The 25,420-nt window shown below is 41.4% G+C and overlaps 1 protein-coding gene across 1 annotated transcript; it reads left to right on the forward strand.

The window, feature by feature from the left end:
- The first annotated feature begins 315 nt into the window (after positions 1–315).
- On the forward strand, positions 316–21,970 carry LOC117368641 (vomeronasal type-2 receptor 26-like). Its single transcript, XM_033962368.1, has 6 exons — positions 316–521; positions 4,236–4,524; positions 5,301–6,101; positions 13,953–14,180; positions 17,138–17,264; positions 21,075–21,970. The coding sequence occupies exons 1-6, from the start codon at positions 316–318 to the stop codon at positions 21,968–21,970; spliced, it is 2,547 nt and encodes an 848-aa protein (XP_033818259.1).
- Positions 21,971–25,420: the final 3,450 nt, after the last annotated feature.

Below are 25,420 nucleotides of genomic sequence, written 5' to 3' on the forward strand. Positions count from 1 at the left end.
ACAAGTTAGTGGATGAAATCCCCTGAGGCTGAACCTTTCAGGAGCAGAGACCTATAAAGATCACACGAGGCCCACACAGCTGCAGGATACTCACTCGGATCAGCGTTCACATCAACATCAGGAGAAGTTCTCTGGTCCATTCATAATGTGATCTGTGTCCATCAAAGTGTCTTCTCAGTGTCAGTTTGAAACTTCTTGCGTGATACATAATACATAGTTTTAAAAAGGTGGATTTCACCATGACGTGCAGAATCTTCCACTAGAAATTTCCCAAAGTGACAGAACAGAAAGAGCAGTTGTTCCTCACCTTGAAATATGGCAGCTGACCTCCTTTTGATTTTATTCATATTTTACACTGATCTCTGGAAACCAATTGAGAGCCGATGTCCAAAGCTGTACATGAACTTTTCAGAAGATGGCTACTATATGGATGGGGACATTATAATTGGGGGATTTGTTCAACAGTATGAAGTTGAGTTAACTAAATCCTTTAGCAAGACCATATCTTTTAAATACAAAGGGTAAGTTGCATTGTGCATTACATCCCATTTCAGAATTGTTTGTAAGTTGCTCTGTGACTAGCTGTTGGAAATATAACTTGTACCTGTATGAAGAATGTTTTGTAGTGTTTTCTTCTTTTTTATATGATATTACTACATTTATAATTACATCTGAGTTTTTGGTGTCCTCATTCTGTCTATGAATATTTTTATTTACCATTGAACACATAAACTCATGATAACCTGTAGCAAGTGAATTTTTACTAGCCAAGAAATAATCTTCCATACACTGCTAATATGCTATCATTTTTTTAAACTGAAGTTTAATATATTTGCATTTTTGTCAATCTTAAAACAGATGAACATTCCTTGATAGAAACCCAACCAGGTCGTGCATGTGCAAGACCGGAGGGTTAGGACTTCGATGGGAAGATAGGACCCTATAGGAAACCAAGGTGGCAAGGGGGCCCCTTCTGTAGATTCAGACAGGTCGTGACCTGTTTGGGCCGCCTGCGGGAGCGGACTGCTGGGCAGGATGGACCTATGGTCTGACCCGGCGGAGGCACTGCTTATGTTCTTATGTTCTTATGATAGTCCTGTTTGAAAATTTCCTCTGCCCAATGAAAAGTACATTTCTTCTTTCACATTTAGGCAGCCAGTATGAAGGTTTTCCCAGAGGGGTGCTTTGAAAAGATGAGAAAAGCAGTGAATATATATGAAATTTTCACAAGAAGGCAGGGCATTTCCCTTTTTCAATCAACCACCCAAAATAGCAGGTGCAGTCACATTTAAAGCACATACTTTACAAAATGGAGGGAATTCTAGATAACAAATTAAACATCATGAGAGACTCTTGCCTAGTTAATTCCTGATTAGCTGGCTACTCCTGGATTTTCAGCACTACTTGACTGGTTAATGCCACTGAAACTGAAGCATCACTAGCTGATCAGATGTAAGATGGTGTGGGGTAATGCTGATAAACAGAGCCAAGTCCAGTGTGGGCAGGAGGTTGCAGGTGCTACTTATGCTGGCAAAGAGTTAAAGAGATATGGGAAGAAAAGTAGATAAATGTTTGATAGGGGCACAGGAGGAGTGTGCCACTGAGTTGCTGAGTAAGACTTTGTGTATATGTTGAAATGGTTGGTGGCTGTGTTGGCTCACTTTTCAAGGTAACAGAAATAAAACAAAACAAAGGAAAAATGGTAACTCAATGCATTTTTTGATGCAAATGGTGACAAATATCAGTATATATAAGGGAAACATGTAAGCATTTCATTGATAGTTTCACAGGAAGACGGAGGGGTGGGTGGGTGGACAGGAGATAGAGAGGTGGCAAAGCAGTGTTAAATTTCTTTGGAGTATGAAATAAAGCCCAGATCTTTAAATACTGTCTGGTAGAAGTCAAAATATTTCATCATTTTAATTACAAAGGTGCTATGTTCTTGGATTGAATGGCACTGATTCCCAAATAAAATGTTCTTTTGGATAGAAAGAGTGAACAGTTTGTGAAACTATATTTTGCTTTTGTGAACTCTCCAAATTTTAGAGTTAAATATATACCCTGTAAGAGTAAGAGAGAGTCAATTTTTCACTCTTTCAAAGAGAACAAAAACTAGGAGACACTAAATTACATTACATAGGAATACTTTGAAAACAAAGACTAGGTGACAGTCAATGAAGTTAAAAGGAGATACTTTTCAAACCAATAGGAGGAAATACTTTTTTCATTCAAAGAGGAAAAGTTCATAGTCTGCTTTTGAGATGGACATTGAGGAAAGACACTGCTTGCCATGGGATCAGTAGCATGAAACGTTGCTTCTATTTGGGTTTCTCACACACTGTCCCACACGGCCTCAATAAGTCAAAAGAAAAAGGGGGAAAGGTGAATAGATAAATTACTATCACTCCCTAGAGTTGCAATGAACGTCAAAACAAATTGTTGAAAAAACTGCTTTCTATTAATTGGAAGAGAGGTATCAGAGTTGCTTATGAAACCTGGATCATATGACCTTCTATAATGCAGTTATTCCAGGTTCTGATCTTATGATGGAAGCCTTTAATCAAGTGACTCTATTTTCCTATTTACTTCTGTTGTTAGCAGTCACCACCAACTTGTAAATGCAGAGAACACAGAAAATTCAAAAATAGTCCAAACATTATATGCCCTTTTCAACTCCAGACATTGGTACATGATTTAAGGCAACTAGTTTCAGGGCATTTATGCTGCTGACACCCTAGAGCAGGGGTAGGCAATTCCGGTCCTCGAGAGCCGGAGCCAGGTCAGGTTTTCAGGATATCCACAATGAATATGTATGAGATGGATTTGCATGCACTGCCTCCTTGAGATGCAAATCTAACTCATGCATATTTATTGTGGATATCCTGAAAACCTGACCTGGCTCCGGCTCTTGAAGACTGGCATTGCCTACCTCTGCCCTTTAGAAATACATAACATGATTAAATATCTAACCACCTACACCAACATCTAACAAGAATAAAATTACCTTAATCAAAACTTACTCTACCACAGCTAGCTCACAATAATTCCTGGTTTAAGAAGATTCCTGACTCAAGGAAAGTCCACAGCTCTTGATAATTTACAGCACCCGCTTGTGTGTAATCTGCTGATGACATGTTAAATAAACACCCTTACAACACTCAACTTGCCTAACCCTAGGAATGGCATGCACTTCTCTTTGTTTCCAAAATACTCCCTAAGCTGGAAGTTAATGCCTAGAATGCAAAACGGGGGCTCCAATGCCAGCAGTAATCCTTCTCCCTTCCTTTTACCTCCCCCTTGTCCAGCAGCACCCCTTCCCTGCTCCCCCTGCCAGCAGCAGTCCTTCTCCCTTCGTTTTACCTCCCCCTGTCCAGCAGCACTTCTTCTTTGCTCCCCCTGTCCAGCAGTAGGCCTTCTCCCTTCCTTTTACCTCCCCCATGACCAGCAGCACCTCTTGCTTGCTCCCCCTGTCCAGCAGAAGGCCTTCTCCTTACCCTGCTCCCCCTGTCCAGCATCCGCTAGCCTGGGCAGCCTCGGGGCTTTTGCTAGGCCAGCCCATCTCGCATCATTGAAGTGGGCCAGCCTAGCAAATGCCCCGTGGCTGCTGGGTTTGCTGGTCCGGGGATGAGAAGAGGCGTCCAGGCAGTGGCAGCGCAGGTTTCAAACCACCACCGCCACTCAAATTGTTGCACACGCCGCAAACCGTCATAAGCTGCCCCATGCACCGCAAGCTGCCCCATGCGCCTGAAATCGAATTCAGCATGGAAGCACAAATAACAGACGCAGGGATCACGCTGTATCAACAGCGCATGCGTGGGTAAGGGTTTTATTATAGAGGATAAGATATACCTGTAGGGAATAGAGGGTGGACAAAGCTATGCGAATCCATCAGCACTTGTGCATTGCTAACTGATTAGCTCAGGAATAGTGTGTGAGCTCATACTATGTGCAAAAGAGGTCCTGGAAGGGCTCACAATCTAATGGCCTTGCTTTAGTGAGGAAATTAGCTCATGGCCATTATCAAAAAAATAGAAAAAGCTGCATGTTCCTGGCAGCATTACAAGTGACTTCAGCACACCAGGTTTCTTTTTCACACTGCATGGTAAAAGAGATATAGTTTTGTTTTGTTTTGCATTCTGATATTTTATTAAAAAAACAAATACGCATAAATATGTGTATTTTTGCAAATATTTCAGGTACACTGTTATGAAATTATGATCTTAATGTCATTACAGATATTTTAATTATGTTAACTATAACTTCTTGGCCTTTGTTTTTGCGGTGGAGGAAATTAACAACAACTCAGAGCTCTTACCCAACATCACACTGGGGCTCCATATTAAAGATTCTTTTACATATACAAGGAAAATAATTGAATCAGCCTTGCAAATTTTGGCAGGACAGAGCACAATCGTAAATTTCAAGTGTAATTCATTTCGCACAGTGGCTGCCATCATTGAAGGCTTTACAAATGAGGAAACATATGCATTCTACAACATGTTCCAGATATATCACTACCCACAGGTCAGAGATATTCTTAATCTTACTTTACATTCTATCCCTTACCCTATACAGTCCAACCTTGCATATATAAATCCTCTTCAAATGAATTCATCTATATCATGCTGCCAAAATGCTCTTTCCATTGCAGTTGCAGGAAGAACATTTGAGACTCCTGCTCCCAAATCTAAATAGAAAGAGGTTTGTGCTGAGGAAGTGGCCCATCTAGTTTTGAGCTTGAGCTTTGTGGAGGGAATTATAATATTCCAATTTAGGGAGGAGCCATGTCCTTTTTATCCTGGAGCTGGTTCAGCAAGAAATATGTAGAACAGCCACAAGTGGGAAATCCGACTAGTAGTTCACTGGAGTATCTATGAACTATGGAAGGAAAGGAAGGAGAAGAATTAGCAGATGTATTGTGAGTCTGGGCAACAGCTGTCCCTGTTGTTATATAGAAAAAAGATAGAGACTCAAATACATAGATTCAAATACATTTATGAACCTCTCTGGATTTGTGAGGGAGGGTGGGAGGAAGAAAGTTGGCCTAATGTGAGGCTGTCTATGTGTCAATGACTAAATATCCCCAAACGGGGAGCATGTAATATAAGGTATATTATGCATCCCTTTATAAAATGATCTTCATAAAGAGCAGTTTTATAAAGGAGAGACTAACAGGAGCCTAGACACAAGTACCCTCCTGCAAACTATGTACTATTAAATCCTATGACCTATGTGATATAAACTTCTCTCAGAGAGATGAAAAAGGATTATATATTCATTATTTTATATTTTCCTGACAGGTCAGTTATATCTCACAGAATCTTTATATGAGTGACCCTTTTAAGTATCCTTATTTTTACCGGACTGTCCCCAATGAATTGTTTCTCTGTGCTGCGATAGGCAAGCTACTGAAGTATTTTGGCTGGAAATGGGTCAATATCTTATCAACCGATGACGAAAGCAGTGTGAGAGCTATCGAGATCATGAAAGAAGGGATTGAACGGAATGGTGGCTGCATCGCATTACATCAAAGCTGTACTCACCAGAGCATTTGCTCAGTTTTAGAATTACAGAAATTTTTTAGAGCAATTAAACAATCATCTGCTGTGAACATTTTCTACTTTAATAAAAATGCTGCATTTTCTCTAAATGATCTATGGAATCTTCAAGCAAATGTGAAAAGGGGCCAGGTTTTTATCACTATAACTCAGGTAGAAAAAAAAGATATAAATCTAAAACATTTTAACATAAGCAACAAGTTCTTTATATTCAAACCATATAAGAAAGCTATGCCACATTTTTATAAATTTATCCGTGAGATGATACCTGTCAGGCTGGCAAGTGATGTCAATAGTAAACATTGGTGGAAGGTCCTGTGTGACAGCAGATGCCCAAAGAAGATCAGAAGAGACTGCAACTCTACACTTAAGAAAGGTATCGTAGCTCACTGTCTTGGCACATTCTATGGGAGCAGCTATAGTGTGTATAATGCTGTTTATGCCGTGGCACACGCACTGCATAACATGATCATGTCTGGCTCAAGAAATGGCACTACATGGACCAGAGAAAATATGGACGTTTTGGACTCTTTGCCATGGAAGGTAAGAACCTGAATTCAGGACAAGATTAGTTCGTCGAGGGCCCCTAGGCACACAGGTCCACTGGGCCCTCTGTCCCCCTATCATGCCCCCCTGCCTTGCCCCATTTATTTACCCATTTTCTTATTTACTTCTTTATTTCCACTTTATTTCTTTTATTTTAAAATTCAAAACAAACAACAAAGATTACCATAACAGCGCAGTGTACAGTTTTTCTTCTATGCAACCTCCAAAGATCTCTGACCAAATCCCCCTTTCTTTCCTAGAGGAAGAGATATTCAGCTGGTAGGGCTTTGGGAAGCCCACCAATTTATATTTTGCATTTAGATAGGAGGCAAGGGGCATGGCGGGAAGAAAATTTAGTGCCCATCATTTTATTGGACTAATACATCCGGTGATTTCTAGGATTCACTTTAAATGTACCTGCCTAATTTTCAAGAGCCTACATGGCATTCTTCCTCCCCTAATCCCACTATCCTGGAATTCTTCAAGACCTGACCCTACCAGATCCGCCCACATACTCAAACTATCTTTCCCCTCATTAAAAGGTATGCAGGTAAATTAGAGAAATCCCTTTTCTTAAAATTCACTGAGCTTTGGAATAACCTCCCTGTCCCGCTGCGGAACCTAGGCTCATTCCAATTATTCCGAAAGCATCTGAAAACCTGGCTTTTCTTCAATACGTAAAGCTATCTATTTAAAATGTAAAGCTAGCTATCCTCTTCTTAACCTCTAATTTCTTATTATGTCTTTTCCTCATTTATTGAATTACCTGTAAACCGTGTCGAGCTGTATCTTTATGGAGATGATGCGGTATACAAACTTAAGGTTTAGTTTAGTTTAGTGTACATTTCTCAATTAGCTTTCAGTGGTTAAAACCTTTTTCTTCAGGTCAATAAACTATGCTGCTTTTACATTATCCCTATCCTGACCCAAGGAAAGGAGTTATGGTCTCTGAATTAGTAAAAAATGTATTAAAATTAGTCCAATAAACAGGATCACCTTATTTCCATTTTCTATTAATAAACTATTATCAATACAGCTACAAAAATACTTTATTCTAAAGCAAAAAGAAATAAATAACACAAATAGAAATTTTTTTTCTATCTTTGTCTTTCTGCATTCCTCATCATTCTCTTCCTTCCATCCACTGTCTGCCCTCTCTCTGCCTCTTCCATATGGCATCTGCTCTCTTTCTATGCCTCTTCTGGAAACTGTCTGCCTCTTCCTTCCATCTCTCCCTCCCTTCCAGCAGATTTTAGCATCTCTCTCTCTCTCTCTCTCTCTCTCTCCTCCTTTCCTTTCCTCAAATCTGGTATCTGTCTCCTTCCTCCTTTCCTCCTCCTAGGTCTGGTATCTTTCTCCTCCCCTTCTCTCTCCATGGTCTGGTATCTCTTTTCCTTCGTAATAAATAGCCTACTCTATAAAAGAAGGGTCATAACATATAAATTGGAAGAAAGAGACCTACTCTTAATTCATGGAACTGTCTTGCACCTATGGGCTGTGGCGTACCTAGCATATGTGACACACGGGACCCATCATTTTTTGGCATACACCCCCCCCCCATCTGTATGAAAAACATAATTTTTAGTAACAAGCCACACATCACTTGTGAGTACCTAGGAAAAGGCAGCATCTTACATATTGCAGTGTGCAGTACATCAATACACCCATTGTAAAACTAAACAAGCTAGACTAGTATAGATCAATCCTAACAGAAAACCATGTCTTTCGAACACACAGAACACAGAAAACACCTTCGCCTAGTATGGAATATGTCATCACAAACTAACCCCTCCCCCTTTTACAAAACTGTAGTGTGGATTTTAGCCACGGTGATAACAGCTCTGACGCTCATAGAATTCTGAGTATTAGAGCTGCTACCACCACGGCTGGCGCTAAAAAATGCTCCACAGTTTTGTAAAAGGGGGGATAAAATAGAAATACATAGACAAAGGTTAAATTGAACCAGCAAGAAGCTGGACTCTGCATAAACATGTGTCACAGAAACAGTGACACATGTCTCCTAAAGCAATAAATAAATAGAAAAATTTTGTTCTACCTTTGTCTTCTCTGGTTTCTGCTTTCCTCATCTTCTTGTTACTCTCTTCCTTCCGTCCACTGTCTGCCGTCTCTCTGCCCCTCCCTATATGGCATCTTCTCTCCTTCTATGCCCCTTCCAGAAACTGTATGCCTCCCCCTTCCATCTCTCCTTTCACCCCCATTGGTCTGGCATCTCTCTTCTCTCCAACACCTCTCTTCTGCAATCCCTTTCTTCCCTCATTTTCCTTTTCAATTTATTTTCTGCATCCATCTAGATTACATTCTTACTACCTTCTCATCAATTTCCTTTTTTACTGTCTACCTTCAACTTGCCACCTCTTTCCCTCACCCCCTCCAGTATTTCCCTAACTCAATCCTTTTCCCCATCATCTACCCTCTTCTCTCTCCCCTTTCTCCCCACTTCCATCATCTGCCCCTTCTCTCAATCTCGCCATCCACCACAGGCCCATCTTTCTCCCTTCCTCATCTTTCCAATTTTGGCAACAAAATCTGCAACCCCCCTCCCGCGATGACACTTAAGATCGGCAACGGGCCTCCTACCCCTGGCATCAACAGAACTTCAGATCGGCAATGTGGTGCTCAGTCAAAAGCGGAAACAGGAAGCTGAGTCAGAGAGAAGCTTTTGACATGAGCACTAGAGAATGGCATGGGGAAAAAAATCTGTCCCCGTCATTGCACCGTCCCCTTCACCGCCCTGTCACTGCCATCCCATTCACCACCCCGTCACCATCCCCGCAGCATCCATACAAGCCTCAGTACTGCAATATTTAGCTTATTCCTTCCTTATAAATCAAAGTTCTGGCTGCTGAATTGGAGAAAGAGATATTCAGCTGGCAGGGCTTTGTTTATAAATTGTTATCAACACAACTAATATACTACTTTATCCTGAAGCAAAAAAAAAAAAAAAGAATTTTTTTCCTTCCTTTGTTGCCTGGTTTCTGCTTTCCTCATGTTCTCATTCAATTCTTTTTATCCACTGTCTCTCTTCTCTCTGCGTCTTCCATTTGCTCTGTTACTGTGCCTCTCCCTTTCTCCCCCTTCCAAATTGGTCTGGCACCCATCTTCTTCCCTCCGCTCCCCCATAGTCTGACATCTCTGTCTTCTTCCCTGCCAGCGTCTTATCCCCACTCTCTCTTCCCCATTTCCCTTCAGCGTCTTCTCCACATTCTCTCTTCCCCATTTCCCTTCAGTGTCTTCTCCACATTCTCTCTTCCCCATTTCCCTTCAGCATCCATATCCCCACTCTCTCTTCCCCATTTCCTTTCAGCGTCCTTCTCCCCACGCGTCCTTCTCCCCACTCTCTCTTCCCCATGACCTGTCAGCGTCCTTCTCCCCCCTCTCTTCCCAATGTCCTGTCAGCGTCTTTTTCACTCCACTCCACCTTTCCTCCCTTTCTCCCGCCCGCCCAACAATAGGCCCGGTCCGACAAACCTCCCTAGCCCTGTTGCCCAAGTCAAAATTGCCTTCTTACAGCAGCCGAGCGTTGTAGTTGCATATGGCTGCTGTAAAGGTCGTCTCTGATTCAACTTCCGGTTACGTCAGAGATGACCTTTACGGCTGTCACACGCAGATTTAATACTCCAGCTGCTGTAAGAAGGTAATTTAAACTCGCAGTCACAGGGCAGGGAGGTTTGTCAGACCGGGCCTGTGGTCAGTCAGTCGGACGGTCAGGCGGGCGGGGGGGATTCGCCACGAAGGTAAAGGGACCTGGCTGGCTGTGCACCCCCCTAAGACTGCACCCGGGGTGGACCTCCCCCCGCCCCCCCTTGGAACGCCACTGCCTATGGGCTTTCAAGTTTGCACTGTTTAATTAATACTGGTTAGAAGTACCAATGGATTCAGAAAATGTAATAGATAGCAGAGGGTGGCAATCAGTTTATGGGACCTTCTTGACAAAAAGTCAGATGTTCACCAGGGCTAGTCAAGCATACAACACCCTACAGTGCCTGCAAAGTTATCCACAAACATCATATAACACCATCCTCTAGCTCTAGCTCTAGCTCAATATATCTATAACTATATCTATATTTATCTATCTATCTATCTATCTATATATATAAAAATCTAATAAATATGAATTCAAAAATGCAAAAATTGGTAATAGTTACAATAAAATGCCCAAAGTGTAAAGTGCAAAATCACAACATTCCAGAATTTCAAAAAGCAAAGAAAAGTATAAAAATCACTATTTGATGAGCCTTGTGAAAGCAGGAAGTCACATATGTCCAACAAACTTAAACTATCATCTACAAGGACTTATCTCAGAAGCTGCAAACATCCATCTAATAAGAGGGTCTCTTATCCAGGAGTGCCCCATGGTCTTGGCATCTCTATTTCTTCTCCTCTCCCTTCCCTGGTCTTCCTTCTTCCTTCTTTCCTCTCACTCCCCAATTGGGTCACATACTAGGTCAGACCAAAGGACTCAAGCCTACTATCCTGTTTCCTAGCAGTAGCCAATCCAGCTGTGCCCTGCCAGTGGGACTCCAATAGCCTTAAATTTCTTAGAAAGATGAAGCAGTGCCTGCTATACCTCCGTCCCTCCCTGATGCCAGCATGGTGCCCCGCTATCTTACCTTGTGAACTTACTCTTGCTTCTTCCTCTGGGAGCAGGAAATAAGCTACATGTCTTACCCTCCTTTCCTGTCAATGGATGACCCTTCCCCCTCTTTCTGTTCTCTATCATGTCACCCCCTAAGCACTCGCATTTTCTTTGCTCTCCCTTTATTTTGGAATTGTTCACCAGTCTCACCCCCTGTTCATCTCTGGCACTCACCTCTCCCTCCCCCTTTTCCATCTAGCCCCAACCCACATACTCTTTCTTCTCTATCGAGCCCTAACCCTGTACTCTTTCTTCTCTCTCCGTACCCCCCTCCTTTCTTCCTCCGCTGCCTCTCTCCGGCACTTGCCTAAATGCTTTTTACTCTGGCCTGCCCCCTCCTTCATCTCTTTCCTCCCCTCCGCCCATTGATGGCGTGAGGAGCTGCACTGAGACCTGCATACTGAGGAGCTGATCAGGATTCCTACTGCAGCAAGAGCAGCCAGCACTGAATAACAATGCTCTGAGAGCCCTCTCCTCTCTCCCCTGGCAATCGGAAGCCCCTCTCCTTCAGCGAGGAATTCAACACCTCCATAGCACGGCCCTCCCTCTCCTCCCTCCGAAGCCAGAGAGAAAGGGTCCCTGATCCTTCACACACTGCAGGCCCTCTGAGCCCGGGGCCTCCTTCTCTGTGATTAGAGGCAGGAGAGAGAGTGAAAGGAGCTGAGACTCTGTCGGAGGTCCCCCTCAACATCTTTTCAAAATTTAGTGCTTCAGCATGTATCCCGAGCTGAAATCCTCCTGAAGATTGTAAATATAGTAGCCAGCGGCACACCCGAGTCAGCATGCAGGAACGAGCTTTTCTTGCTTCCGGCCAGCCCTCCGCCACTCCTTGATAGGCTGCCACAGGTTCTCACAGGATTTGCGGTTCTCACGGCAGCCTATCAAGGAGTGGTGCAGGGCAGGCTGGCAGCATGAAAAGCTCACTCCTGCGTGCCAGCCTGGGTGTGCCACTGGCTACTACCTTTACAAAGGAGGATTTCAGTGTGGGATACACGCTGGACCACCTGGGAACAGGTACAAGAGGGAGAGAAGGAGGAAAGCTGGTAATTATTAGTGTCAGCTGGGGCAGGAGACGGGAGGGATCCCTCCTGTCCCGGCCTAACACTAGGTGGTTTAAGTTAAGGGGAAGGGTTAATCTGCTGGCTGGGTTAGAGGGGAGTATGGGACAATCAAGCCATTGTGACATCACTGATGAGATTGGCAATTTTTAGGGGGAAGAGGGTACAAATAAGGAAGGTGGGACAGTGTTCAGAGCCTGGCAGGTAGGAGGGCTTGGTTCACAGCCTGGTAGGGAATGGGACTGAGTGCAGGGCAGGGAGGGAGGGGGGCTGAGTGCAGAACCTGGCAGGGCAGGACCCTTGAATATTAAACCGCACGACTTATATTCGAGTCAACAATTTTTCCTCCTTTTGGGAGGAAAATGGAGATCTCGGCTTATATTCGGATCGACTTATATTTGAATATGTAAGTTTTGTTTCAGTTTTTGTCACACGCCCAGCAATAACCCCAGTACCACAGGTTAAACAGCTCCTGACTCTGCTCTTCCCCTATCAAATTATATACCTCCTCACCCTTTCATCATGCAGTAGTAGCCAACAGATCTATCCCTTTAGTTATTTGTTTGAATTGCAATGAGCTCCACTGTAATTAGATATTCATTGAATTATGTATAACCAATACCAATCGATCCAGTCCTTTGTCTTATATACCGGATCATTCCAAGAAAGGGACTCGATCCGGTTTACTAAATTAACCAAAGAGGCAAAGGAGACAATGATTGGACAAAATTAATCTATTACAATCCCTTATTTATCATTTAAGAATTTCTTAAAAAGATACATCTTCAAAGTCATTCTAAAAAGTGTCAAAGAAGAGAGAAGTCTAATTTCTAAAGGAAGATCATTCCAGATTTTTACCAAAGCAAATGCCATAGAGTAAGACAGCCTACCTAAGGTTTGTATACCTCTAGTGGAAGGGAATACTAATTTTAATTTATGTATTACTCTAGATCAGGGATCTCAATGTCCCTTCTTGAGGGCCTCAATCCAGGTTTTTCCAGGTCGGGTTTTCAGGATTTTCCCAATGAATATGCATTGAAAGCAGTGCAGGCACATAGATCTTATGCATATTCATTGGGGAAATCCTGAAAACCTGCCAGGATTGCGTCCCTCAAGGAGGGACTTTGAGACCCCTGCTCTAGATGAAAGGGGTTATTGAGAATTCAAAGAAAGATTAAGTAATGGGGAAAAGATCCCATATAAACTTTTAAAAACAACACTGGCACATTTAAATTGAATCCTCCAGTATACCAGAATCCAATGCAGTGTCCTCATTAAAGGAGTAACAAAATATCAAAGTGCAAAAAGTTTTTACAAAAGTATAAAGACTTGCTAGTGTTTAACCGCAGGGTCTTCAGAAGGCCAGTAGGGTCAAAGGACTCTAGTTGGATGGCCTCCTCATTAGTCCTGCTGTATTTTTTTTGTCCTTATAAGTGTTTAAATACTATTTCAATTCACTTATCCTTTCTTCTTTGTGCTTATTTTTTTCTCAAATTGAACACTCCTGTGTTCACTTGCGAGCCACTTTCTTGATCCTGTTGGTTTTGGGTTTTACCACCGGGTCTACCACTTCCACAGCTTCCACTGGTGGTTGTGCTGATAAACGTAAAAAAGATTCCGACAGAATAGGCTGGAAATTAACTGACCTTGCCTGGTCAGGCTCTTTTAAACTTTGTTTCTCTTCTGATTCAGATAAAGAACCACTAGTGGATAAATTAAAGAGCACTTACTTCCCCGTCTGTCTGCTTTTGCGAATATTACTTTTCTTATTCATCCATTGATAAACATACCCACGTGTGTAATCCATATGTTCTCGATGATATTTTTTTATTTATATTGCCCTCTGTTCACTTGTATATTTCTTCATTTGCTCCTCTAGTTCTTGAATGTTCTGTGCATAAGTTTCCTCTGAGTACTGGCTCATGAGTGCTTCCAACTTATCAGACAGTTCCTTTTGCTGTTCTTGAATAATAGGACATATTGTACATATAAAGAGATTTATAGATTGTGGATGGGTGACTAATTAAAGCAGTTTAAAATGAGTTCTCCTTATAGTTATAAACAAATGTTTATGTATGCCTGAAATTAGCTGTCTAACCTGACACTACTTAAAATGCACCCCTAATTTCTTAGCTCCATCGTTATCTGAGGAACCTCCATTTTAAGAATGGTCTAGGGAAAGAGATGTACCTGGATGAAAATGGAGAACTCGCCATTGGATACGATATTTTGAATTTGAACTTTCTTCCTAATACAACATTGGAATATAAAGTTGTTGGACGTTATAACCCCCATGCTCCCCCAGGGCAGGATTTCACCATTGATGAGAAGGCGATCGTCTGGGAGAGTTCTTTCACTCAGGTCAGATTTAAGCGATCAGAGGTGCTGATCCAAACAGGTATCATGAAACTTGTCATAAAATGGTCAATAGAATGGTGTATTTTGGCTTTATGGGCAAAACGTTAGCTTCCAGATTCTGTAAAGGTCACTTAAATTGGAGTGCTGATCCCATGTGTGTACATGTAGGGCTAGATTCACTAAGCAAACCAATCGTGTACCGATCAGTTTGTGACCCCTTTGCGACCTGATTTTCCTCTTATCCGATTCACTAACCTCTCCTCCGATCCGATTCTGATCCATGCATGCAAATGAGGGGAAATGGCTTGCAAAGTAGGAAGGACGCGATTCACTAAACATTTTTCAGGCACACCGACAGGCTGGCCGATCCAAAAACAAGTGACTGGTGAGGACCAGTCACTTCTACTAAAACCCTGCTCAGCCCCAATCTCCTGTTCTCTGCCATGATCTCCTGCTCTCTGCCCCGATCTCCTGCTCTCAGCCCCAACTCTCCTGCCCATGGGTTTAACATTTCTTTTGAAACCACGGGCTGGCAATGCGCTTATGCAGAATATATAAAAAACCTTTAACCCGCATGCCTTTTCACCCATGACGATGCCCCCCGATGATCCCCCATGTGCCTGTGCCCACTGCTGTCACAGCCTATGGCAGCAGGGGCAAAGCCTATGGCCCTGATTGGCTCTAGTGCCTCGGGCTCTGCCCTTGGGAGCGGCCTAAGGTCTTAGTAAGTAATGCTTCTCCCAAGTCTGATGCACGGGGTGGGGCCTAAGGCCCTTGTTGGCTCAGGCAACTTGGGCTCCTCCCTTGGAAGGGGCCTGAGGCACCTCAGCCAATCAGGGATTTCCTTAGTGAGTACCTAAGGAAGTCCCTGATTGGTCAATCAGGGACTTCCTTAGTAAGTACTTACTAAGGAAGTCCCTGATTGGCTGAGGCACTTCAGGCCCCTTCCAATGGAGGAGCCCAAGGCGCTTGATGCAATCAGGGCCTTAGGTTCCACCCCCTGCATCAGACTCATTGAGAAAGGCATTGGATCAGGAGGGATTGAGCATCCCTCCTTCTCTGTTAAAGGTACGGGGAGGGACCGGGAATGGGGAGGAGGCATCCGGTGGGTGGCAGGAGAGAGTCGGCCTCTCTCCTGTCATTTGTTTTTTTTTGTGGGGGGAAATTGGGAGTGGGACCGATGGCAGGAGGAAGTGGTAACCCTCCTGCCATAATTTTAGATTCAAACAGTTTTTATTGATGCAAACAATATCAAAAACAACATAAGCACATCACATTATGTATAATACAACAATGCATCAAATAATATAAATTAAGAAGCATAAATACCCCCCACCTCCCCACCCATAACCCTCCCTCCCCCCAATGGTATTCTCTAATTCATCTCACTATGACACATCAATACACTCTAGGACACCCATCTTAAGACCGCACTACGGCCCTAAGGATGCAAGGTTTGTAAGTAAGGTTCCCATATATTCATAAACATCAACTTTCTCTTCTCAGGCCTTCCAGCATCTCTCGCCTCCCAGATGGCCAACTGATGTAACTGGTTTCGTTAATGCCAAAACTTTGGGGGGTTAGGGACCGTCCAATATTGTAAAATATTTTTGGGGCCAATAAACTCATCTTCCTACACAGCACCCGATGACCCCTAGGCATATAGGATATTATTCTTTTCCCAAAATTTTGAATAATGGGACAAGTCCAAAAAGGACGGCAGTGGCGGGGCACATTTTTGGGGGATTCGGGGAAGGAGTGATGGGGTACTTGTCGAGAGAGGGAGGGGGTTCATTTTTTTTTTTTAATCGAGCTGATATTTTGGGTGTGTAAAACACGCAAAATATCTGCCCGATTAAAAAAAATTTTAAAAGCCGGTAGAATCCCTGACAGCAGTGACAAGAGGCTGATTCTCCTGTCACTACCGTCAGGGCTCTAGCGTGTAATCGGTTGGTGGCGTGCCTCCGATCACTCCATTTGTATTAAGATGGTTGGAGAATCGGTCAACCTGCCTCCAATCGCCAACAGATCAGACACGGATCGGAAGGTTAGTGAATCTAGCCCATAGTAATTAATCAACTGGTGTTAATTGACACTAATTAACTCTTACAGGCACGTCTGCCTACTTACTTAAAACAAACTGCTCACTCATTTGAAATAGAAAGAAAGGGGATGGGGCTTATTATATTGCTTTTTTCAATGATTACAAAGTGTTTTACGTGTTTTAGACAGGGAAAGAAGATACCAAGCCTCGAGGCAAATCAAAATCAACAAAAAAAGAAGCACTGGAGATGTCAAGTCCATCCTGTAGTCACAAATCCTTTATTTACCATTTGTATCAAAGTTTAATAACGAGTCTTTAAAAATTGCTAGAACAGGCAAAGTTCCAAAAGACAAATATTAAACAACTTTCCCAGAGTCACAAGGAGCTGCTGTGGGAATTGAACTCACAACCTCAGGGTGCTGAGGAGCTGCTTGAACCACTTGGCCACTTCCCCACTTAGAAAGGAGAAGGTGTTCTTTTTCAGGAAGCAAATGGGATGTGAGAGCGGCATGATGCTGTTTTTTCTATTTTGAAATTTGTTGGCTGTTCTGCATTTTTTTAACAACTTTTTTTTTCATTTCCGTTTTTATTTTTAATGTAATGTATTATGAATATTCAATTATTGATTACTGTAACCTATCCTTAGATTAGTGAGCTCTAAATATTATTATATAACAATTCATTTTTATAAATTTATCTTCATGAAAGTGGTCCTATCTGATCTGAGGCTGGTTTAATCTGTCTATGCACTGACAAGAATCAACACTTTTTGGGTATTTTTACAAGTACCTTCCTAAGCATGAAATATGCTGTTACACACGATGACAATTTAAAAATAAATAAAAGAAACATTCCAGTTTAGAAACAACCATTCAATATCAAATGAAGTTACATAACATGCTTTCTCAATCTTCAGAAACCTCCGCAGTTCAGATGCAGTCCAAGTTGCCATCCTGGTTACAGGAAATTAACCAAGGAAGAAAAACCCATCTGCTGCTATGACTGTATTCCATGTGCAGAGGGAGAGATCTCCAACCAAACTGGTGGGTGACATCATGGAAAACATGGGATACAAATAAATATAGGGTATCTATTATGGTCCCTGTTCTTGAAATTAAGGAGGGCTGTAGGTCTCCAAAAAGTGTAATTCATTTTCAAGTTTCAAGTTTATTAAAAAATTTGTATACTGCTTATCAGACAAAGACATTTAATTTCATACATATGATAAGGTGCTGGAAATTCAATGATTGATAGGATAGATACAAAGAGAGGGAGAAAACAGGCTGGCTGGGACTATTTTTCCTTTACAGAATGGGAAAAATTCCTCTCTTCCTACCAGCTGGCCAAGCAGTCATGATGATAATTCAGTAACTGCCCTTTGTCTCTTTAAAAGCAAAACACCATAGGGTAGGATACCAGACGGAGAAGGCATAGGATGAAGCTAAGTGGTGATAGTTTCAGGAGTAATTTAAGAAAATGCTTCTTTATAGAAAGGGTAGTAGAAACGTGAAATGGCCTCCCAGTGGAAGTCATCAAGATTAAGACTGTATCTGAATTTAATATAGCATGGAACAGGCATGTGGGATCTCTTATGGAGAAGAGAAGATAATGGATGGTGGGGAAGGGCAAACTGGATGGGCCATTAGGCCTTTAACTGCTGTCATGTTTCTATCTTTCTATGAAAACTCAGGTCCTCAGCGTAGCCTAAGCACAGAGATACCATGAAATAAAAAAAAAAAATGCATCAATCTTGTCTTATGAAAATTATATAGAACCACACCATCACCAAAATATAAAAAATATATATATTATAGAATTTTAAAGATAATGCGTAAAACACGTGAACTTCTGTATTTGTAGCTGAAGGATGACTTACATTCAGATTTTTTAGACATTGTAGGTACTGTATATCTCTTTGGAACAGAGTGGTTTATTCATTTTTAATAAAATAAAATGAAATAAAACTTGAAGTGTCCCAAAAGGGCTTATAATCTAAAGATTTTCTCCCATTGCTGTAAAACTGATGGGGACATGTTTATAAAAGTAAGATGAATTATTACAAAATTATTGAGGTGAGGTGGCTGTTTAAAAAAGTGAGATAACATAGTAGATGACGTCAGCTAAAAACCCGAATGGTCCATCCAGTCTGCCTAACCTGATTCAATTTAAATTTTTTTAAATTTTTTCTTCTTAGCTATTTCTGGGCAAGAATCCAAAGCTCTACCCGGTACTGTGCTTGGGTTCCAACTGCTGAAATCTCCGTTACTACCTATTCTAGCCTATCTAAACCCTCCCAGCCATTGAAGCCTTAAAATTAGCATGCCTTTTTTTTTAATCTTTATTGATTTTCAATCTTTGATAGTGCAATATAATTAATTGAACATAAAATACTGCATAAAACGCACTATAAACTACACAAATAATACATAAAACAAATATTTTCTCCCATACTCATCTCAATTATTAATACAATAATACATATGATGTGATTACAATAATATAATTAATTAATTTAAATCTTCAAAATACATTAAGGGGTCCTTATATCAAGCCGCGCTAGCGGGTTAGCGGGTCGGACATTTCATCACACGCTAACCCCCAAGGCCGGCTAAAAATCTAACGCCTGCTCAATGCAGGCATTAGCAGCTAGAGTGGCAGGTGGTTAAACCCCTACCGCTGCTTGATAAAAGGACCCCTATATCTTCCAGTATTTCAGAGATCTGTTTCAGTTTCTATGGTTTATCAGCATTGACTACCATTTCTGATACTGGTATCTGCCCCTTATCTTCCTCATTGTAGACAAATGCAAAACATTAATTTAATCTTTTGACTATGGCCTTGTCTTCCTTGAGAACCCCTTCCTTCATTTTATTTTCACAGAATTCAAATACAAAATTAATTTAATTTATTTATTTAGATTTTTATCCCGTCCTCCCAGTAGCTCAGAACGGTTTACAAGTAAACATTCACAATGGAGTGAATTGGACACACAAGATTATACAGTAGATTTAAATACTTGGACATATGAGACTGTGCAGCAGTTTAGATATAGGGACTATACAGCAAATTAAGAATAGTAGTTTAAATATAAGTAGTTTAGTTTAGATACAAGTTATTTGAGTATAGGCTGAGAGTGGACTATACAGAAATTTAGGCAGAAGATTAGAATGGAGAAAGAAGGGTAGAGGTGGGGTTTAAGAGGGTTGGGTGTAGACTGAGGGTGATCTTTAGTTGAAGAGGAGGGTCTTTACCATTTTCCAGAATGTCATTAGTGAGTTCTGTAGTCTGAGTTGAGGGGGGAGTTGGTTCCTGAGTTGGGGAATGAAGTGGCTGTAGGAGCGTTTGCAGGCGGTTTCTGAGAGGAGGGACCTTCCGGGGGAAATGCATGGGCGTATCTCCGTTTCTGAGCGGAGGGTGCGGGTGGGGATGTAGATGTATGACCTGGTTTCATTGGGGGACTCTGCTTCTCCACTCCAAGTGTGGCTGGGCTTTTGCCTTCATTTCCTGTGTCTTCTCAGTGCTGCTGCTCTCCGTTCCACCTCTTTGCCTTCCATTGCTAGGCTTGTGGAAACTTGCAACAAGTGTAGGCTGTTCTTTAATCACTTGGCTCCTCCTGAGAGTTGTGGGCTTGTCTAAACTGATTCTCTGCTTGCAGAATTATACCAGGCTGCTTGAATACACTTTCCATAAGTTTCAGGTTTATTAATTTCTTGATTTATATCCATCAAAGATATCTAAATGGTTTACAATAAGAGAACTGGAGCTTACGCAGGTAGGGCTGTTCTCGGTTGGGAAACTGGTCTTTGACCTAAGGGCCACCGCGGAAACAGACTATTTAACGATGGACCACAGGTCTGACCCAGCAGGTGGCAATTCTTATGTTCTTATGAAACTATATAAAAAAGAAAAAATAATTATTTAAAACCCACAGGGATGGCTGCAAGGCTGAATTGAAGTGGCAGCCATGTTGTGCACAGCTTACAGTTGATTGGCCTTGTCTTGGATTAAGGTGATGAACTATTGAGAATAAGTTCCAAGGAAAAACTCAATGTCTGAAGATAGCTGTATGAAGAGTGCAATGTGCTGTTTTGAATTCACACCCCTGACAGGATTCTAGATTTCCATACTACTCACCTGTCCACCCTACCTACCCTTCCAATAAAGTTTGTGACATTTGTTTCTCTTAATATCTTTGACCCATAACTCCTTGATATAGGGCCAGAGACCTAAGCCTGAAATCACACCCCCAGCACTTTTTATGGGTGTCTCTCATGCATTACAAGTGGGGTAATAATGATTCCTCTTTCCTCATATTGCTTTATCAGCCTTTCAGAACTAACTCAAAGTTGTATCTTACTTATTTGGTACACTGTAGTACTATGGATCAGAGCCACTATTTTCAATTTGAGCTTGAAAAGCAACGAAAATGTCTGAGGATTGCTCATGCCCCCTGCCTAATCCCCAGGGACACCACCATTAAAGGCTGGGTGATCCGTATGAGCGAGAGAAGGGTTAGGTCTCCTCCAGTAGAATGGAGGGGTTCAGGATTCATATTGGGGGGAATGGTTGCATTTTTTTGTGCAATGGTCTATGGTATCTGCTTGTAGTAGCATGAGTGCATATAGTACTACCTGCTCTTACATGCAGCCATTTGCAGACATTAGAGTTAAAGTACCAGGTGCTAACTCAAAATGCAGTTCACAGTCCTTCACTCTCCATGCAGTTAATGTGAATTAAACTACTCTTTCTTGGCTGAGCTGTGAAGATTATAGGACTCATGATATTTAATTGCACTTTAGTAAATAGACCTCATGATAGATGTGAGATAATGATATGATAATCTTCTTTCTCAGATATGGACACCTGTACAACATGTCCGGATGATCAATGGTCAAATCAGAAAAGAGATGCCTGCATCCCAAAAGTGATAACTTTCCTGTCTTTTGAAGAGCCTCTAGGGATTGCTTTAACTTTCTTCAGCATGTTCTTCTTTCTCATCACTAATGTCATCTTGGGAATCTTTATTTATTACAGAGACACTCCCATAGTGAGAGCCAACAACCGACACATCAGCTATATTCTCCTCATTTCCCTCATACTCTGCTTCCTCTGTTCATTGTTATTCATTGGGCATCCTGAGGATGTCACCTGCATTCTCAGACAGACTACATTTGGGATCACTTTCTCCATCGCTCTCTCCTCTATACTGGCAAAAACCATCACTGTGGTCACAGCCTTCCAAGCTACCAAACCTGGAAGCAAACTCCATAAATGGATGGGTTCCAGGGTTTCTAACTCTATAGTCCTTTCCTGTTCCCTTATTCAAACAGTTCTGTGTCTTGCTTGGTTGTTCACTGCTCCCCCATTTGCATTTCTTAATATGAGATCAGAAATTGGAACAATACTAATTGAATGTAATGAAGGGTCAGTAATTGCATTTTACTGTGTTCTGGGTTATCTGGGATTTCTGGCTGGCATCAGCTTCATCATAGCTTTCCTAGCAAGAAATCTACCTGACAGTTTCAATGAGGCCAAGAATATCACCTTCAGTCTGCTGGTTGTCTGCAGCGTCTGGATCTCCTTCATCCCAACATACCTGAGCTCCAAGGGCAAGTACATGGTGGCAGTGGAGATATTTGCTATTCTGGCCTCCAGTGCTGGACTGTTGTGCTGTATCTTTATCCCTAAATGCTATATTATTCTGCTGAGGCCTGAAAGGAACAACAAGAAGGACCTAAGAAAAATATAAGTGCCCTTTTACTAAACTGCATTAAATGCTATCACACACTTAAATATGGGAAAATGATTAATCAGAAAGTGCATTAAAGCTTTTTGTAGTAATTTGCCAGTCAGCATGTAATAATCGAAGGTGGTGGGTCATAGAAATGGCATGGGCATTCCAGTATTCTCCCTCTAGCACATTAAGATGATCAAAGGAAAATTGGATAATATGGACAGATGATCTGAAGATCCAAACTTGCATTCTGATGAATGGTTTCTCAACACAGTGAAGGTGGTTAATAACACAGCTGAGCGAGGTGTTAAACTGAGGCCTAGTTGCAAGGAGTTGAACACCATTGTAGACTTCAATTCACACTTTAGATTTTTGAACAACCCTAGAGTGGCTGTTATGTTTCTCTAGTGATCTGCTGGTGTGATTTTGTGCACCATCTAGAACTGCCTATATGTTATAGGCGTGGTAACATATTGCTAGTAGCTGTGATTGTAATGCCAGTGTTCACTCTGCACAGATTGAAAACTGCATAGACCATGCAGATTTTTAATTCCCTGGATATTATCTCCCTCAAATCTCCCCTTTGGTCTGATCTCTCCACATATTCCTCCATAGTTCTAATCTCCTATCTATAGTCCCCTTCACTTACCTTCCCCACCCCTCACCATTCTAACTCCCCAGTCCCTCTCCCAAATCTCAGACCTGCCCCCTGGCCGGGCTCTTCACTACCTTGGGAATTATGCAAAGTTGATCCCTAGCAGTCTAGTGGAATGGGGAGGAATGGTCTCGTTCCACTCCTGCCCCATCTGGCAATGAACTCCAAAGTTTAAATACATGTTGAATGAAGACATTTTTCATCCAGCTTGTTTTAAATTTACTATTTAGTAACTACATTGCATGTCTCCTAGTCTTATTATTTTTGAAAAGAATAAACAAAGGATTCATGTCAACCCGTTCCACTTCTCATAGTATTTTACAGACCACTATCATATCTCCCCTCAGCCATCTCTCTTCCATGCTGAGGAACCCTAGCTTCCAGTGGTATGTGTTGACATTTAAAGAAGGGGTATAGAAGAAAACCTAAACCAGAGGTGCCCAACCTCAGCCCTCACCAAGTCAGATTTATAGGATTTCTCTCAATAAATATGCGTGAGATCTATTGCATACAATGGAAGCAGTACATTCAAATAATCTCATGCATATTCATTGGAAAAATCTTGAAAAACTGAATAAAAGATGCTCTTTTGAGTAGACCCGTTGTTCTCTAATGCTTATATACTAATATATCACCTACTGAATTAGCATGAGATACTGTGTATGTAGGGGGTGAAAATTTTATACCAAGATACTGAAGCCCAGAGGAGCACCATTGAAGCAGGAAGGAAGCTAGCATAGTTTTTGTATAGTGTATATTAGTAGCATAACTTCAGTTTTCTCCCAGTTTACAGTATATCCAGATAGAGATCCAAAACGCTTAAGCAGGGCTAGTAATGCTGGGATAGACTTTTCTGGATGCATTAAGTAGAAGAGAACATCATCTATGAAGGCCATGTGCTGGACTTCTTCCTTAACTTGATTACTCATGGGAATTCCAAAGATTGTGAGATGTGGCTGAATTGTGTGCAATAATGGATCTAAATCTAAATTGAAGAGCAACGGTGATCAGGGGCATCCTTGATTGGTTCCCCTGGATAACTCAAAGGCCTCTGTGACATAACCATCAAGAAAAATGCAGGCCAATGGGCAATAGTACAATACATTGATCTTAGTAATAAAATTGGAGCCTAGATGATACCAGTGCAATGCCTCAAATAAATAACGTCCATTCAACATAAAGGCTTTATTGGTGTCAAAGACCATAACACAGATAGGAAAGTGGTTTTTTGCCATGCGTATTTGTATATGACTAAAGACCCATGCACCTGTGAACAAATCCACAAGATTGCCCTCAAAATTCAGTATTTTCATAATTAAACAACTGATAAATTCAGCTCTAAGATAGAAAATATGACTCTATATACAGTGAGTCTTCAGGGGTTGACTATCTGTTATATTCTAATCATCGAAATGCATTTTCTAATTTATTTATTTTCTGTGCATCATAAATCAAGTGCACAATTCCCCTGCTGGTATTATTACACTCTTCACAAAGCATGTTCAGAAAAACAAGTTTATAAAAATAATCTATATTTAATATCAAATGCACAAGTCAGTGGACGAAATCCCCTGAGGTTGAACCTTTCAGGAGCGAGAGACCTATAAAGATCACACAAAGCCCACACAGCTGCAGCGTTCACATCAACATCAGGATGAAGTTCTCTGGTCCAATCATAATGTGATCTGTGTCCATCAAAGCGTCTTCTCAGTGTCAGTTTGAAACTTCTTGCATAATACATAGATTTAAAAAGGTGGGGTTCACCATGACTTGCAGAATCTTCCACTAGAAATTTCCCAAAGTGACAGAGCAGGAAGAGCAGTTGTTCCTCACCTTGAAATATGGCAGCTTATCCCCTTTTGATTTTATTCATATTTTACACTGATCTCTGGAAGCCTATTGAGAGCCAATGTCCAAAGCTGTACATGGACTTTTCAGAAGATGGCTACTACAAGGATGGGGACATTATAATTGGGGGATTTGTTCAACAGTATGCAGTTAGGTTAACTAAATCCTTTACCAACACCATATCTTTTAATTCTTCAGCGTAAGTAGCATTGTGCATTACCTCCCATTTCAGAAGTCTTTGTGAGTTGCTCTGTGACTAGCTGTTGGAAATATAACTTGTACTTGTATGAAGGATGTTTTGTAGTCTATGTCTTATAAGGAGTTTACATTTTCCTTCATTTTTATATGATATTACTAAATTTATAATTACATCTGAGTTTTTGGTGTCCTCATTCTGTCTATGAATATTTTTATTTATCATTGAACACATAAACTCATGATAACCTGTAGCAAGTGAATTTTTACTAGCCAAGCAATAATCTTCCATACACTGTTAATATGCTATCATTTTTTAAAATTGAAATTTAATATATTTGCACTTTTGTCAATCTTAAAACAGATGAACATGCCTTGATAGTCCTGTTTGAAAATGTCCTCTGCCCAGTGAAAAGTACATTTCTTCTTCCACCAGTGAGTAGGTTTTCCCAGAGGGGTGCTTTGAAAAGATGAGAAAAGCAGAGAATGTACATGACATTTTCACAAGAAGTCAGGGAATTTCCCCTTTTCAATCAATCACCCAAAATAGCAGGTGCAGTCACATTTAAAGCGCATACTTTACAAAATGAAGACCATTTAGGCGGGGACCCTAAAGAAGAACTTTCACATCATGAAAGACTCCTGCCTTGTTAATTCCTGATGAGCTGGCTACTCCTGGATTTTCAGCACTACTTGACTGGTTAATGCCACTGAAACTGAAGCATCACTAGCTGATCAGATGTAAGATGGTGTGGGGTAATGCTGAT

The sequence above is a fragment of the Geotrypetes seraphini genome, chromosome 10 (assembly GCF_902459505.1).
Source record: "Geotrypetes seraphini chromosome 10, aGeoSer1.1, whole genome shotgun sequence".
NCBI lineage: Eukaryota > Metazoa > Chordata > Amphibia > Gymnophiona > Dermophiidae > Geotrypetes > Geotrypetes seraphini.

Excerpts from the sequence above, each read along its gene's own strand:
- LOC117368641 (XM_033962368.1), top strand. The coding sequence starts at position 316 with ATGGCAGCTGACCTCCTTTTGATTTTATTCATATTTTACACTGATCTC. Across the intron at positions 4,525-5,300 it reads AGATATATCACTACCCACAG|GTCAGTTATATCTCACAGAA; the intron begins GTCAGAGATATT and ends TTTTCCTGACAG. Across the intron at positions 17,265-21,074 it reads AGAGATCTCCAACCAAACTG|ATATGGACACCTGTACAACA; the intron begins GTGGGTGACATC and ends CTTCTTTCTCAG.